The sequence below is a fragment of the Aspergillus eucalypticola genome, assembly GCF_003184535.1.
Source record: "Aspergillus eucalypticola CBS 122712 chromosome Unknown BO83scaffold_22, whole genome shotgun sequence".
NCBI classification, from domain to species: Eukaryota; Fungi; Ascomycota; class Eurotiomycetes; order Eurotiales; family Aspergillaceae; genus Aspergillus; species Aspergillus eucalypticola.
This window is the reverse complement of record NW_020290296.1, coordinates 456,015-471,351: the sequence shown is the minus strand read 5'-3', so window position 1 is coordinate 471,351 and position 15,337 is coordinate 456,015. Positions and strand designations below refer to the sequence as shown.

Genomic DNA, 15,337 nt, shown 5'->3' with positions numbered 1-15,337 from the left:
CAGGTATACTCGGAGCATCAGATGTGCGTTGGTAAGGAATAAGGCAGAGCAAATAAAGTGACCACCGTTAGACATATCGAGATCGTAAAAGTTTTGTGACTGACTAGACAAATGGGCTGTAAAGTCATATCATCTCAACCGATGACAGCGGTCCCTTGAAAGCTATGATATGGTTAGATACTATGTAATGAACTTTGTGATATGATTGGAGGAGACGTACATTTCCGCGCATGCACGGCGTACCAGAATGCCGAGATGGCCATGAATCCTACGACGACAACAGAGCCGTAATTCATGGAAACACGAGTGACAGGCAGCGAGGTTGGCATACTGAAGAGAACCAGCTCGAAGGCAATCCAACATAAAGCGATGATATTGACGATTGGCCCGAAGATGGGACCGCAGGTCCATGGAGCTTGGGACACCTCGCGACGACCGTTCAGAAGGCTCAGTGCAATGGGGATAGCGTACGAGACTGCGAGAGCGATGACACCCGCGGAGACAAAGGCAGTGAAGGCCTCGCTGCTACCGAGATTAATGAGCCCTAGAAGCATCTGAATGACGGTGCCGAAGGTCAAGGACCAGACAGGTACGCCAAGGTCCGGGTGTACGCGCGCCCATAATCGCGAGAGAGGGATAGCGTCATCTCGAGCGATCGCCCAACTGGCTCGTGAAGCGCAGACGGTAATGCTGAGGCTAGCGCAGAAATTGACGATCAAAACAAGCACAGTGAGAGCAAGGCCGCCGCCGGGACTGTCCATGACTACATGGAAAATATATGGCAGGACTTGGCCAACAGGGGCATTGATGACATCTTCCAAAGGGGGAATGGTGAAGCAGATGGGGAGGATGAAGAATAGACCTGTTATGCACCCTACGGGGACACAGAGACTGAGGGCCCATGGTACTTCCACGGCTGGCTTGTTGCATTCTTCTGCCATGGATGCAACCATGCCGATGGCACAGAACGTGTAGGCGGGCGCGAGAAGTCCAATGAAGAAGGAGAAGCCCGACCATCCCGACAAGCTGGAGTCGTAGTGACTTAATGCATAGGCAGCACTATGCCTGCCGGCACCCGCCTTCAGAGAGAGCGCAATAAGGATGACAAGAATTGTAAGCACCGTCCAGAGTGCGCAGATCATGTCCACCTGAGGTAGATACCGGTTACCGAATGTACAGATGATGAATGCTCCCAATAAGACAGCGTATAAGATCAGCAAAAGTTGCCAGCTAGTGATCGTCCATCCTGGACGGAACATTGAGATCGAGGCCGCGGCTATGGATGCAAACCCGAAGTTGACCGATAGAGTGATGGTCCAATTGCCAACCAGCCAAACCCAACAGGTAACGAAGGATACAGCTGCTTTAGAGCTCCCTGCAACCCTGTACGACCAGTAATACGGCCCAGCTGAGGTGGGATATCGAGACGCGAGTTCAGCAAGTGAGAGGGCGATACACTCGCATAAGAGGCAAACGACGATCCAGCCGACGAAGATGGACAATGGGCCGCCGCCATAGATGGCGTCGAGGAGAGGCCCTCCTTCTCCAAAGGGGATCGCGGCAATGGCTAATGTCTGGAAGAGTAGAGTGAAGACCGAGCGGTTACGACGCAATTGCGGCTTGTACCTCGAGCCTTCGAGCCTGTCCTGCTCGTGTTTGTCTCCCAGTTCTGATGTTTGTGCGACTTTTTCCTGGGCAGGGCTGCTAGGCCCCACCAGCTCGTCATCTTTGGTCGCATCCATCACAAGAATTAACCCAGGCGGTTAGATCAATGACAGAGCTAAACCCAGTGGCAAGCGTTTGTGGGATATACATGAAAGATTGTGCCCGCTGCCCCTGGGCTATCTAGCAGCCCGGAATCGGTCACACGCCCTTGCAGGCTTGAATAGGAGGTGGCCTTGTCTTAGGTAACACAACAGGCCATAAACGCACATCTTGTTGAGATTGGTAAGTTATCGGTGGGAGGCGGTAATCGTGTTTCGGCACTCTGGCTGAGCGCCCTTGCATAGCGACCGAGACATGCGTCAGCTTGGTGCGCTGCCTCGGAGCAAGCATATCAAAAGATCATTGAACACCAGTCTGAATAGGTCAACCGATGCAGAATCAGGCCTTCATTGCATGTGGATGCAATATATAGAAGGCAGCAGACATAGATCCTGGCAGGTTAGTGGAAATGGCCCAGATGTGTGGACTTGGACCGATCTGACAAGTCGCACAAATGGAGACAGAGTCCGCAATCACTCTCAGTGGCGCCACCAATTCCAAATATACTCTATCATGAGGAACACGTGTAGCCGTTCAACTGTAATCCTGAAGATACAGAATCATTGAATTACCCGCTTTTGTTCAACACATTCCCGGACCTGATACGCCAGGAAGGAAGCATGCGATTCCAAACATGTCGATTTCCCAGCCTGAATATGACGGTGCTATCCGCAGCGTGAGTGCTTGGCCATATCCTGTAGCATTGTACATGAGATCGGTGAGAACACTAAGCAATATGCTAAGGTGAAAAGCCAACGATAAAGCCTGACAAGTACCAATCGTAGACGTTGCTTGACGGCTTGAAGAGACAGGAAAAAAGTGAAGCATTCAGAAGAAAGAATGGGATAATTGCATTACGTATTCAAACAATAGAAAATATATGACACGCAAATGGATATATCCTACATGAACACAACATGGTACTGCAATCGAAGCACAACTACTAACGCGGACTGAACCTCACCTAAAGTTCATGCACCAAACGGGCGGCATAGGTATAGACAGCTGTCTCAATCAGTGGTCTGTCAACCATTAGAATTAGACTGCACTTTGGGGACGGTGCCCTGACTGGCGAGATGGAGGACGAAGGGATCGAGGGCGCAGGGAACGAGCGCGGGAAGTGGGCCGAGAGTCAGCTTCGGATGGCACATAAGCCAACGTGGGAACTGCGCCGCGAGTCAGTGAACGAACGCCAGAAAAACGGCATACATGGAACCTACTGCTGAATGCATAGCCTTCAGTTGCTGCGTCCCGATCTTGGGGGTTGATTTCCACCCGGATGGTCACGTCCAGACCTCCCCACATGTCGCTGCTGCTACTGAACCCATCGGCGGCAGGGTGAGTCGAGCCGGCATTTTTCTCGCCCTTGTGGAGGGGAGAGTGTCCGTCCATGGCAATGGGGAACGAGGTAATGTCGTCCTGAGCCGTTGCGGCATTGCCATTAGACTCGGGCGTCTCAATCTCGGTGATACAGGCATAGTTTCGCGATGGCATCGTTACTTTATTCCAGGAGGCGCTCTTCTCTTGCCCACCGGGCTGGCGGTCAAAGAAGTCCATTAGCGTTTCATCAGTGTGCGAATCCATGTGATGAAGTTTGTTTCGCCGCGCGAGGAGATTTGCGACGGCCTTGGGCGGAGGCTTATTGGTGATCGCACTGCTAATGACATTGACCATGTACCGCGGGTCGTGTTCACTGTGAATGCGAAGACTGGGGTTCGAATAGAACCTTCCGATGGCCGCCAAATGCACATCACCACCCAGAATTGTCACCCGTACTGAATGGGCCTTGGCAAAGTCCTGTAGGCGCTGAATGAAGATGCGTCGTTCTTTCTTGTGCTGCCGGGCCGTGTAATGATCGTCTAGGTCGTCCAACAGATCCACCTGGCCATCGAACTGATTGAACAGACCTCCTGCGAAACCAAACCGCTTGTTCAGCAGACGAATCGGGGCAATGATGGGCGAACTCAGGATGTTCTCCAGCCATGCAAGACGGGGATAAGCAATCGGGACACCCAGAAGCACGACCAGGTGTTTGATGTCTCCATTTGCTGCTGCCACTTCGCTCTGAAGCCGAGAGAAAATAAGATCGTACGTGTCTGGGTAGTTCACCTGGTGACGAGTGCGCTCGGTGCGCGCATCAACGCCAATGAAGGCAATCCGCTTCCCGAGGCGCATGTACAGGTTCCTGCTCCTTTCCTCCACGTAAGGTCCTGGACGTTTACCGATAATCCAGCTGTCATCTTCCTGCTGTTCGTCCAGAACAAAAGTGTTCTCAAGCTGTCGTGGATCCGCGCCGGCGGTGCCGTTGACGGCGTGCATAGTCTGCGGGGCATCGGTAGTGTAGGTCGACTTTGGTGGAGCGATGTGATGCTGGAAGAGGCAGTAATACTTGAAGGCAACGCCGCCAATGCCTCGAAAGACGGAGCAGCGCATGAAATGGTCGGTGTACGAGCCGAAGCCGTCGATGATATCATGGTCGTCCCAGATATTGATTTGTGGGATTCGCCCGTTTGCACTCTTGAATGGCTGGGTAGAGTACCACCGGACATAGTTTGCATAATAGTACTCGTCACACCTGGCGCGCAGGTTGTTGTCGAAGTTGTGGGCGCGTCTTGTGTGAGGATTGGATATGGAAGTCCATTCCTTAAGTGGTCCGTCCACACGGATTCCATCGTTGTAGAGTTGATCGCCACCACCGATCATGACATGGAAGGGTTTCTGCGCGTGCACGCGCAAGACATCATTCCAAAGGTTAGGCCCAACCCATGCGTTCATGTCCGTACCAACGGAGAAGCCATTGCACGAGTGGAACATCATACGCATTGACTGGTTTACAGAAGGAACCGAGAAGTCCCATGACGAAGGTGCTTCTTCGCCCTCCGCATAAGTAAATCCCGGAATTGCGTACTCCCAGCGCGCTTCATAGGATTCCAGAGCGAAAGAGAGGGAGAAACGCCAAAACGCCTTCTGGGGATCCTCGTACAGACGGACACCATCCACAGTCACAGCAGAGTCGCCCGCACGAGCACCATTGCCGGCGTGACTGGCCCCAATGGGGCCAGCCTGGCGTAGAAGCAGCCGTGGCTGGCTTTGACCCGATTTAGTAACGATCAAGACACTCCCACGCCAAATGGACGAAGAGGGATTGACATCCATGTTTTTGAAATTGATCAAAGGGCCGCATATTACGTCCACCTGAGCATTGAGGTCGGATGCATGGCCATTCATGGCCGCGACAGGGGCATGAGCTGATGATGTCAGTTACAAGATCCCGACTATCGTAGGCAATGAAACCTGGATGGAAGTGTCAAGGGATTGAAAGACAGTAGCTTACCGGGAAGAGCCATGCCGAAGGGATTTGGTAGTAGTGGTAGTTGTATTAGGAGTAGTAATTGAGGTTGAGGTTAGAGTAGATGTAGAATACCAAAAATACCGGAATTATCGGAAATGGAGCAGAACAGGGAATGGCAGGCGATATAGAAGTAGTAGTGATTAAGTGCAAAAGAGGAAAGAGAAAAAAAAAGACAGGTATAGGGTATCAAGAAAACAGCCAAGAGGACAAGAATGAATAAGGAAGGGCAGGGCGCGGGTTGAGTGAGATATTTGGAATGGGAAGGAAGGAGTGATCCTGAAAAGTCAAGTTAAGGAAGGAACGACAGGATACAGCCAATGCTTGTTTTCTAAGGGCCGAGGAACTGCCAGCTGACTTTCAGCCCACCGTGACAGGAAAGCAAAATAAGATGCAGCTAGGCGAGGGGCCAAGAGTAAAAAGAGAGAGAGAGAGAGAGAGAGAAAGAATGGTTGAGATCTCGTATGGCAGGCCCCAGCAATATGGAAGCGAGTCAAGCGACGGTCGCACGATGAACGGGATTGAACCGTGTACAGGTCGGGAGTAGAAGGGAGTAGGGCTGCAGGGCTGAGAGGGGGATTGAGAGAACGACGGAAAAAGTGAGAGAGAGCGAGAGTGGAAGGTGGGTGGGATGAATGGAAGGGAAGGACGGGCACAAGGCTGGCTTGGGTTTGCCTGCATGTACCTGGAGAGCGCAGGGTGAAGTTACACGGGGGCGGACTATTTAGTGACGGGTACCTATCTAGTAAGTACTTAGTAGTAGGCAGTGGCTTGTGCCCTCAAGGGACCCTCGCCAAAAATTGAAATGCACAGTAGATCTTACTCCTCCAATTCCCGTGGACTCTTCATAAGGAAGATTTCTAATGCGGACTCCTGGCAGGCTGCGCGGACCCCCAATTCTCCGACAGATTAGCGATCTTGGCAGCAGTTTCTCAGGGGTTCAGCTTGGCTCTCCTACCAAGACCGGGTAGGGATGAACAGTAAGTAGTAAAGCTATCTATAGGGGCCCATTAGGGAGGAGAAGGAGGAGTAGATGGAGACCTTACGAAGCTGGGTCAGGCACTACCATGGATGTCGGCTAAATGGTACACGGTAAGCACACCGTTCTCCCTGAAATTATAATCCCCAAATCGCGTCGAGGATTACCGCTGATCGTTTGTTTCCTTGGCTCATCTTATGAGCTGCCACTTGATTGGACAGGAGCGGAGAGCTGGTGATGACTGCCCAGAGATAGCGGGGCGCTTAACCTTCCCAGCTGGGCCAATAACCACCTGCCGGCATACCCGGTGGGGCGATCGATGACCGGCTGTCCCACTGCAGAGCCACTCTCAAGCCACACTGGCTTTGCGGCTAACCCCGATTGGTGGGCGGCGGTGCAGCATCGCTGTGGCTGCCTAACTGCAATACTAAGGTAGCTGGGATAGCTCGAATGGGTGGCCTTGGCGGTGGATCGTAATGATTCAGTTCAGTTCCAACGTGTTTGTTCGTTACAGGACAAGTCTGTCTGTCTCTAGTTTCAGGCAATTACTTATCCAGCCCGCTGTGACCACTTTGTGACTAGTCATCATGTGACATCCAATTGATAATAGGTATGTATGACATGTATGTATGGCATCGTCAGTACCGTGCCTTCCCGATGCAGGTCATCAAGATACATGCATCCACGTGATGCTGTGCTCCGTCTGTTCCACCAGAAATGCGAGGCTGTGAGATTCCTCGTAGATATAATACCAATGAGACGGAAGTCCCCGCCCATCATGCTTCATGATGCTCATAACATTACTTCTATATTGACAAGTATCACTTTCATCGGACCTCGCTAGCTGCATGGCCCTGTTGCACATACTTTAGGATTGTCTTTGCTTTAAAAAGTCCGTACGATCTCGCAGCCTCGCAGCTCATGACTTCAACTGGAGATGATAATACTTACTGATCCTAAGAGACACTTGCTACCAGTTAATCACCTGAAAGATGTCATGTAATGTTTGCATGTGATAGAACTTTTTAAGAGAAAGGTAAAGATATCTTCATCCTGCGAGAAAACGATGTGAAATGATTATCCATCAATTGACCTCAAAGGATACAATAAGTGGTAATAGACTCCACCAACAGAGCGCTAGAGTGGTCCACCAGATGGTCATGTTCAAAGCGACTCCAAACATCCGCATTTAGACATGGTTTGGACTCAAAACATCCAGAGTACTTCACTTCCAATGCACTCCATAGAACGCCCTTCATTCAATTCCACCATGTTAATCAAAGTCTGGACTGGGAATAATGTCCTCTACCAGCATGCGAACTCCAACTTTCTCTTCTCCAGGCCAAGATCCTCAGCTGCATCCCCTTTCTCCACAGGGTCTTACCCCGTAGTCAGTTTCATCTCAGAGAGGATCGTCTCCAACTGTTCTCGGATACTGACATTGTCAAGCTCTGGATGGGCCTGCGAAAGGTCAGACATCCGCCTCAAGAGCACTGGAACAGGTGATCTGCGGGACTCAGAGGCATCGGAGAAGCTATCTTCTTCACTCGATGACGTGCTATGCCCTGATGCTGTAGCAATCCAGTCCCTGTGTGATCGAGCCCGATCAAGGTGATGGGACTTAGCCTGCGAAGCCTTAGGAGCAGGAGAGGACAGTATGCTCGACGCCAATGCCTGTTTTGATCTCTCAACTATATCTCTGAAAGTTGATTCTGGAGACTTGGGGACGCTGGCATTGATTGGCAGAGTAAACACGTCCTGCAAGCCTTGCTCGTGGCATTCTCTTCGCCCATCTTGGTACTGCTGGCGAAGCTTGCTGGCGGTATCCAGACTGGGCGCACATCCCCTAACATTCTCAAGCTCATGTGCTTCAGGGACGTGAAGGGTCATCAAGTCATCGATGTAGCGGCTCCTCGCTTTCTCGCATCTTTCTTGCTCTTCCGTATAGCCCTTTTGGACACGCTTCCAGAATCTTGCCGAGGCGCAGGCCAAGATTCTGCGACACTCCTCCTCATACCTCTGAAAATCTGCAATGAGAGACTCGACTCCAGGAACACATGGCAGGATCAGCGGCTCTGCCATATCTACGACCCACAGACAGAAGTTGATGACAATCACCAGCTCCATGCCGGGATCCTCACTGATTCCCGTGCCCTCCCAGTTATCCACAACATACTTGCCCTTGCTAAGAATACCCACGCCCGGATCCAGCTTACATTCGTCAATGCACTGCCGGAGGGTATCACGCAAGGCCTTGATTTGCACTTCATACCGGTTAAAGCCCTCATTCCAGACGCACCAGACGTCGTCGATGTATTCCGGTAACCAAGCAAACTGACGGACAAAGAGATTACCACTGTCGAAATCGAAACCCAAGATATAGGCCTTGTCAGCGGGAGCAGCAGGATTACCACGAACAGGCAAGCAATTGATCAGCATAATAGGGTCGTTATCTTCACCGATACCGTTTGGATAATAAGTCTGTAGATCAGATAGCTGACTGTAAAGACAGGGACGGCACTCATCGCCATCAAATAAGAACATGCTGTTGCGTCTCGTATTATCGTCCATGCCTCTTTCGTTGTGAGCGAGGTACAAGTGATAATCGATCTTGTTCAACCCAAACCATGTCAGAATATAAGCTGGGGATTCGCTTGTCGGATAATCATCGGCATCAGAGAGTTCATCGACATCCGCGCTTTCTTCGGCAGGTAAAGTAATGGAGCCTCGTGCCCACGTTGTCTCGAAACACTCAACATCGTGCATAGGAGGTTCAATCAGGACTGTCTGAGCCACATCCGAAACGTGATCCAAGTCCTCATCTGTGGTGTGGGAACCTTCAAGTTCAGTAAAGGAAAAAGTGGGATTTTTAAGCTCCTGTGGATCCAATATTGCGCCTTTGCAACTCTTCACCAGTTTTGGTATCAGAGAGAGGGGCTCAACCTCGGAGCTTATGAGGACCTGGGCTGGCATGGTGACAAAAACAAGCAGGATCTGAAAGCACTCGAGGACTGTTAATACAACAACCGCGAAGCAGCAGCAATGTGTCGACTACGTCCCGGGTGCCAAGGGATGAGCGTGTTCTGAAGCAACAGACCGTGAATATTAATCTGGAGGAAAAGAAGGTTGGGGATATGTGGATTGAAAGAGAAAACGAGTGAATCGAGGCGACAACGAAGATGATGTAGAATGGCCTGGTTTGTGAAGATTCAAAGTTCCTTGAGGAAGAAATGATATTGAGCAGATAGAGGTTCTCTGTGACAACAAAAATGGGGGTTGTGAGCGAGGTGCCATTCACTGACACGCTGGGCTAGGCGAGTGTCTGGAGAGAGATGGGTCTTCGCCAGGGCACCTCAAGATGGAAAAATGAACAAGACCCTACATACTGACGCGTTCTGCAATTCGCATATACAAGTATGGATATGGCAACTGCATGAACTCGTACCATATGTGGGACGTGCGCGTGGAACAGAGGAAAGGTGCTATGCGTACGTGCGTGGGAAAGGAACTATGGTGTTTATTTATATACAGACGGACTTGCTAATGAGCAGGGGACAACCGCAGAGTATCTCCATTCTACTCGTTTGTATGCAGTCTGGCATGGTACTTCCCGGCGGATTGAATGAATGACAAGATGGGTAGAGCCACACCTAAAGGGGTACCTGTCATACATCCAACAAAACCAGATACTTCTTCAGCGCAACAGAGGATAAAAATTTGAGGTGATCACCGGGATATCTATTATGTGGATGAGGCATCGTCCATCCAACCCCTGTCCTTGCCTCGAACAGGGTACATCCAGAGGAAAACAGGAGCAAGAACCAGACAACAACCCGAGACTTAACTGGGTCCCCCAGACTTACAACATAGCTTATCTCTCTAGATAGAGAAAAAGACACAATCTAACTTTCCAAAATGCGAAACTATAAATACACAGCTACCAGCAATCTAGCGGTAGCTAATAGCACAGCTTCCAGAAGAAGAACCCAAGTGAGGTTAGGCTCTAATTCTTCGAAGACAGCCAGCGATACCAACTCCCACTACCATCAGGATGTTTCCGTTCCGTCTTTGGCCGACACAAAGCCCAGGAAATACCCGTCAGGTAACCGCCCATATGAGCCCAGTGATCGAGTTTATGAGGACCACGTAGTCGTCGAACCAATGTGATCGCTTCGAGAGCAACCATGGTGGTGATGATGGACCACCCGGGGACGGAAAGCATCTTCTTCCATTCTTCTGGGAGGAAGAAGAATTGCAGGTTTTCGCTATGGAATATTAATCAATTTGAATTCGAACAATGGGGGGAAAAGAAGGGGAGGGGTACGTACTTGGCATTCAATGTGCAGTAAGCTGCTATGACGCCCGAGAGGGCACCACTGGCGCCGAGAGCGCTGACAGTCCATTGGGCCATGAGACAGTGAGCTGTGAGGGTGACGAATGAGCCGACCACTCCAGAGGCGATGTAGAGCGATAGGAACTCTCCGCGGCCGATTTCATCGTGCACTGTGAACAGTTACACACTTATGTCAGTTCTGGATTTTGAGAATTCGAAGTAGAATAGAGGAGAATCACGCACACTTGGATCCAATAAACCACAGAAACACCATATTCGAGATCAGATGTTTAGGGTACTGATGGCTGAAGATGTTGCCGAGGAGTCTCAGGGGAGGGTTAGGGTTGGCAGGGATACTGATCAGGTAACGGTTGAAAAGTCTCCAGCACGGAGGGAACCACCAGAGCGCGAAAATGGCCATATTGATACCGATGATGGTGCCGACAGTTGCAGCTGAGCGTGGAATATTGGGCCATAATCTGTCGGAGGTTGCGGGCGGTTCGTAGTACATGGTATAGGCGTAGCAGAGACCCAGGGTTAACAGCAAGAACGCAAACGAGGGGAGAAGCCGTTGACGCTGTTTATGGGATCAGAAAAGGCAATCATGCAAGATGGTGAAGTGAGAGACTCACCAGGGTGAGCTTGTTCAGATCAAAGTCCAAGTCCTCCGCAGCCATGTAATTCTTCTGCACCCAAGCAAGAACAGGACGCTGCTTGGGGTCCGCAAGTTGTCGGTCTGCACCCACACAAAGTGTCAGCCATCCAGCAATAAACCCAATGCTTCTACCACATTAACATACCCTTCGGCGCAATCTCCAACGCAGTCTTCTCATCCACATTTCTCAAAGCCAGACTATTCTTCTCGAATGAGCGCCTAACCCTCTCATCATGCTGCATGCCCCGGGACAACCACTCCTGCCGTTTCCTCTCCTGCTCGGCCAGCAAGTACGCCTCGTTCTGCGTCCGGACTTCCTCCAACACACTCTTTCCCGACGGATTATGCGACGCACCCGCTCCCCCATTTACATCGGCTCCATACTCCCCACCCTGCGGCATATAGCGCTGTACATTCCTTGCTTCCTCCTCGTCCATTTCGCGCTCAACGCGGGCCAGAATCGCGGCATCTTCGTCGACCGGGTAGTTCGCACGGAGGTACTTGAGTGCTAGCTCCAGACTGCGCGGGTGCACGGAGCGGACGATATCAGCGGGGAGGTTTAGGTCCAGGGTGCCGAGGAGACGGCGGCCATGGAGGACGGCGAGGACGCGGTTTGCTAGGGCAGGGGGAAGTTTGGTACGTGGACCGAAGATGGTTTTGAGTTCGGTGGTCGTGAAGGGCGTTGAGCGGGGATGAGTGCCTTGTTCTTGGGGTTGGTCTGGAGTTGTTGGGTGTTTGGCGCGGAGGGAGTGGGTGTTGTGGAGGGAGCGAATGAGGATGAGGGATGAGGAGGGAGCGGTTGTCGGTCTGGAGAGAACTGGAGATTGGTTTGACCAGGAGCTTAAGAGGCGCCTGGCAATGTTATCGGGTTGCCATGGGAGGGTGGTTATAGAGGCGGAGAGACGAAGAGGAGCGGAGGAGCGCAGCGGTGATGTTGATGTTGATGGGGCAAGCCAGCTCGAGGCGCGGAGCCCCGGGCATGGTATGCGCCAGGCTACACCCAACGCATTGCTCATCTCCTGCAATGAGGGGGTCCGGGAACCCGTATCACAATGGTCGATGCTGTTGATTTGTTGGTGGTGGATTCGATGGAGTGCGGAGAGAGCCGGATTTTCTCCGTCTGCCGAGAGAAATGTTCCGCAGTGAGACTAAGCAGTATAGTTACTTGATGGTTGGTAGAGCTAGTAGTCTTCCACTGCGTTATGTCTGTATTGCAAACATGACGCAATGCAGATGCCACCTACGATATCGGCTCAATTGAGGTAATTGAAAAGAAATTAATAATTTGTAGTATTGTAGTTCTAGAAAAGAAACATCATCCCGAATAGCCTCATGCACGTGGACCATCACGTGGAGATAACACGATCACATTTCCTGGTCCGATAAGCTTCAACTGAACTTCCCAGACGAGATGACTTCTGGATTGCTATAGAAACATCCTCGTTCATCTATTTACTTTGTCTCTATCTATCAAACCCTCCATCCCACCTTACATATACGCATCAAACCTCGACACAACCAAGCAACCATGTCCGCCGAATCCCTCCCCATCAGCCCCGCCGCCTTCGCCGAAGCCATCAAAGAGCTTCCCCTCCCTGTGCTCTACGCCAAAGTCTCCGAGATCCGCAACTCCATGGCGCACCTCCACCGCTCCAACCAGGAACTGAGGACATTCATCAACGAATCATGCGACACGGACTCCGAAAGGCAAGAACTAGAGGCATATATCAAGGAGAACGAGGACGTGGCAGTGTCTATGCTGGAGAGGATCGAGCTACTGAAGACTGAGGTGGAAAATCGGGGACAGAAATGGATTGAGCTGGAGGATCCGGAAAAGGAGAGGGAGAATGGTGAAAGGAGTGCCAATGGAAATGAGAATGGAACGGTGGAAGGGTCGGAGGAGGTGCGGAACCCCGCTGCGGGGAATGAGGACCGGAATCAAGATCACGATCAAGAACAGGACCAGGAGGGAGTTTATCTGTAGCCATGGGTCTTCGTCTTGGTGATGGATTTGAGACCAGGAAAGGTACAATGCGGCTTCAGAGAATTATCCATCTATCGCATATGGGAACTCCTACATGAGCAGCTACCGACTACCGTACCTACCGCCGAGTATCGCAATGTCGCATTTGCAGGCCATTTGAACCGTACTGTCCGGTCAGCCTTCTCTACTGGGTACAGTTCTATTGGGGTACAGTCGAAGCGTGAGAGACGTCGCGCCGCTGACTGTGTCCATGCTAGTCGAAATCTAGTCTTTCCGGAGGAAGGCCCTACGTTATCTTCATGCTGATTGTTCATAATCTTCGATTTGGCAGATCAGTGTCATCTCCACGTCAGGCTAGTTCCAGGTAAATAATCTCAAAATGCTCTCGTCCAGCCAAGACGCACAAGGTTAATCTAGGCTACAAGAATCGCGTAGTCAGTGGGGGGTCCCACGACTGGATATGCAGGAAATCACAGGAAGAACATATTCACACCGCATGCTAAATGCTTAACGCCAACTCTGTGTCACGTAATCCACGCGGCGTCCTGAAGAAGTCAAGACACCATGAAACCGCGATCGTAGGATCGAGTCGGTTCGTCTAATCCGATCAAAGGGTTCCAACGCCAGGTCGGACCGCTTTCTTACTTGGGGAAGGAAGAATGGGAGTTCTGCTGCGCCCTAGCTCAGCTAGAGGCTTGCTGGCCCCAGTGGCCACCTGCTAGCGCCTCCGGAGGGATGCGCTGCTGCTTGATGAACAGGTCAATCAGGGGTTGCATAGGCTCCATTTCCTTATCAGAGACGAGCTTGTAGTACTTGGCCACCGTGACGAAATGGACAAAGCACATGTTAAGGATGTCATGCTTGTTAATGTGCCAGAAGGGGTTCAGCCAGTGCGCGTGGTACAAGTGGGCGTAGCATCGGAACATCTGCTTCATGATGCCCTGGCAGTCTTTATAGAACGTCTGGGGGAAGCCGCTGGACTTGCCAATCCACTCCTCTCCGGAAGTAGCGCTGGCGCCGCCTGCTTCATTGACCGCAAAGGTGTCTGGTACACCGGTAACCTTTTCCGTAGGGAACATGACCGGGTCGTGAATCTTGCTGACAATCCATTTCTCAACACGGTTGATGAACTTGGGGGCCGAGATCTTGGCGGCACGACCGTCGACCAGCCAGGTGTAGGTCAAGCTATCCGACGATGCCCATGTTAGACTGGTTACCGAATCTTAAGCGCGGGGGAAAAAGCAACTTACCGACCAGCCGACATGGTGGGGCAGGTGTTCTCGTTACATATCGGCAGTCCTGTAAGGCTATTGACCTCCTGGATAACCTGGAGCATGCCATGGAGCAAGCGATATTGTTCAACGACTGTGTGGAGAAAACGATCAGCGCGGGGGACTCTCCCAGCGGAAGAGGCAGCAAGTCCGCTTACTTTGATGGGCCAGCCATTCACCCAGCTCCACGTTCTTGGGACAGGCACACAACGTCAAGAAGTTACCCTTCACATTGAGGGGGGCATATTTCTCCTGAAAGAAGTACTTGGGAGCATCGGGGTCGTAGGTGGAGGAGGTGTCCACGGAGAGACTCGAGGTGAGGGACGGCGAGTTGGGCACATGGCCGGCGGGAGGCATCTGGGACGCCGGCGACGGAGCCGGACTTCCATTGTTCATCTTTGCGGGATTGTTATTGTTGTTGTTGTTCTTGTTGTTATTGCCTCTGCCAAACCCTTGGCGGCTGGGAAGGGGAAACAAGTCGCAAGTCAGTCCTGGCTGGTGTCCAGACGGAGATGTGGGGGGAAGAAGGGAAAAGGAGAGGGCGTCAGGAGATGAAGCCGCAGCGCTGAAACAAAGGACACAGACTGGTGGACGTGGCCACTGATTTCAGGGGGCATCATTCTTTTGGTGCGCCCAGGCATGTTGCAGCACTGTCCACCCAGAGAGAGCGCATGCGAGTGAAGGGTCCAACAGGGACGGGATGCATGATAGGGGAAGAGGAGGGGATGGCACATACACACTCTGGAAGAAGGTCGCCATGATGAACTGGAATACACGTGTGCGGGAACACTGACTAATCTGGCGATCAGGCAATCCGGGATAGTTCAGTGAGAGATCCGAGGGGATTGAGGAGGGGGGAGGGAACAATCCACGACGGAGTTAACAGGGAAAGAGTTGGGGAGGAAGTGAGGAGGAATGAATGAATGAATGAATGAGTTTGGGGATGTCCCGATCTGGAATTCGACTGATTCGGTCTGGCCCGTCCACCTGCCCGCTGCGCTA

At 51.6% G+C, this 15,337-nt stretch overlaps 6 protein-coding genes across 6 annotated transcripts; 1 reads left to right on the top strand and 5 right to left on the bottom strand.

Moving 5' to 3' along the window:
- Positions 1-15: 15 nt before the first annotated feature.
- On the bottom strand, positions 16-1,880 carry BO83DRAFT_100577 (putative amino acid permease). Its single transcript, XM_025525853.1, has 2 exons — positions 221-1,880; positions 16-162 (listed from the first exon to the last, which is right to left on the bottom strand). The coding sequence occupies exons 1-2, from the start codon at positions 1,740-1,742 to the stop codon at positions 125-127; spliced, it is 1,560 nt and encodes a 519-aa protein (XP_025385548.1). The 5' UTR covers positions 1,743-1,880; the 3' UTR covers positions 16-124.
- An 817-nt stretch (positions 1,881-2,697) lies between these two features.
- On the bottom strand, positions 2,698-5,307 carry BO83DRAFT_100587 (uncharacterized protein). Its single transcript, XM_025525854.1, has 3 exons — positions 5,099-5,307; positions 2,985-5,012; positions 2,698-2,930 (listed from the first exon to the last, which is right to left on the bottom strand). The coding sequence occupies exons 1-3, from the start codon at positions 5,109-5,111 to the stop codon at positions 2,803-2,805; spliced, it is 2,169 nt and encodes a 722-aa protein (XP_025385547.1). The 5' UTR covers positions 5,112-5,307; the 3' UTR covers positions 2,698-2,802.
- Positions 5,308-7,204: 1,897 nt separating this feature from the next.
- On the bottom strand, positions 7,205-9,261 carry BO83DRAFT_100521 (uncharacterized protein). Its single transcript, XM_025525852.1, has one exon. It carries the CDS (start codon positions 9,063-9,065, stop codon positions 7,473-7,475), a length of 1,593 nt encoding a protein of 530 aa, XP_025385546.1. The 5' UTR covers positions 9,066-9,261; the 3' UTR covers positions 7,205-7,472.
- Positions 9,262-9,862: 601 nt separating this feature from the next.
- BO83DRAFT_410194 (rhomboid protease PCP1) lies at positions 9,863-12,167 on the bottom strand. Its single transcript, XM_025534197.1, has 5 exons — positions 11,226-12,167; positions 11,058-11,161; positions 10,669-11,002; positions 10,421-10,595; positions 9,863-10,357 (listed from the first exon to the last, which is right to left on the bottom strand). The coding sequence occupies exons 1-5, from the start codon at positions 12,094-12,096 to the stop codon at positions 10,096-10,098; spliced, it is 1,746 nt and encodes a 581-aa protein (XP_025385545.1). The 5' UTR covers positions 12,097-12,167; the 3' UTR covers positions 9,863-10,095.
- Positions 12,168-12,498: 331 nt separating this feature from the next.
- BO83DRAFT_100478 (uncharacterized protein) lies at positions 12,499-13,448 on the top strand. The gene is made up of 2 exons (XM_025525851.1): positions 12,499-13,237; positions 13,322-13,448. Exon 1 carries the CDS (start codon positions 12,609-12,611, stop codon positions 13,062-13,064), a length of 456 nt encoding a protein of 151 aa, XP_025385544.1. The 5' UTR covers positions 12,499-12,608; the 3' UTR covers positions 13,065-13,237; positions 13,322-13,448.
- On the bottom strand, positions 13,370-15,251 carry BO83DRAFT_380640 (Mob1/phocein family protein). Its single transcript, XM_025531796.1, has 4 exons — positions 15,072-15,251; positions 14,494-14,795; positions 14,315-14,429; positions 13,370-14,249 (listed from the first exon to the last, which is right to left on the bottom strand). The coding sequence occupies exons 1-4, from the start codon at positions 15,092-15,094 to the stop codon at positions 13,748-13,750; spliced, it is 942 nt and encodes a 313-aa protein (XP_025385543.1). The 5' UTR covers positions 15,095-15,251; the 3' UTR covers positions 13,370-13,747.
- Between the last annotated feature and the right edge of the window lie 86 nt (positions 15,252-15,337).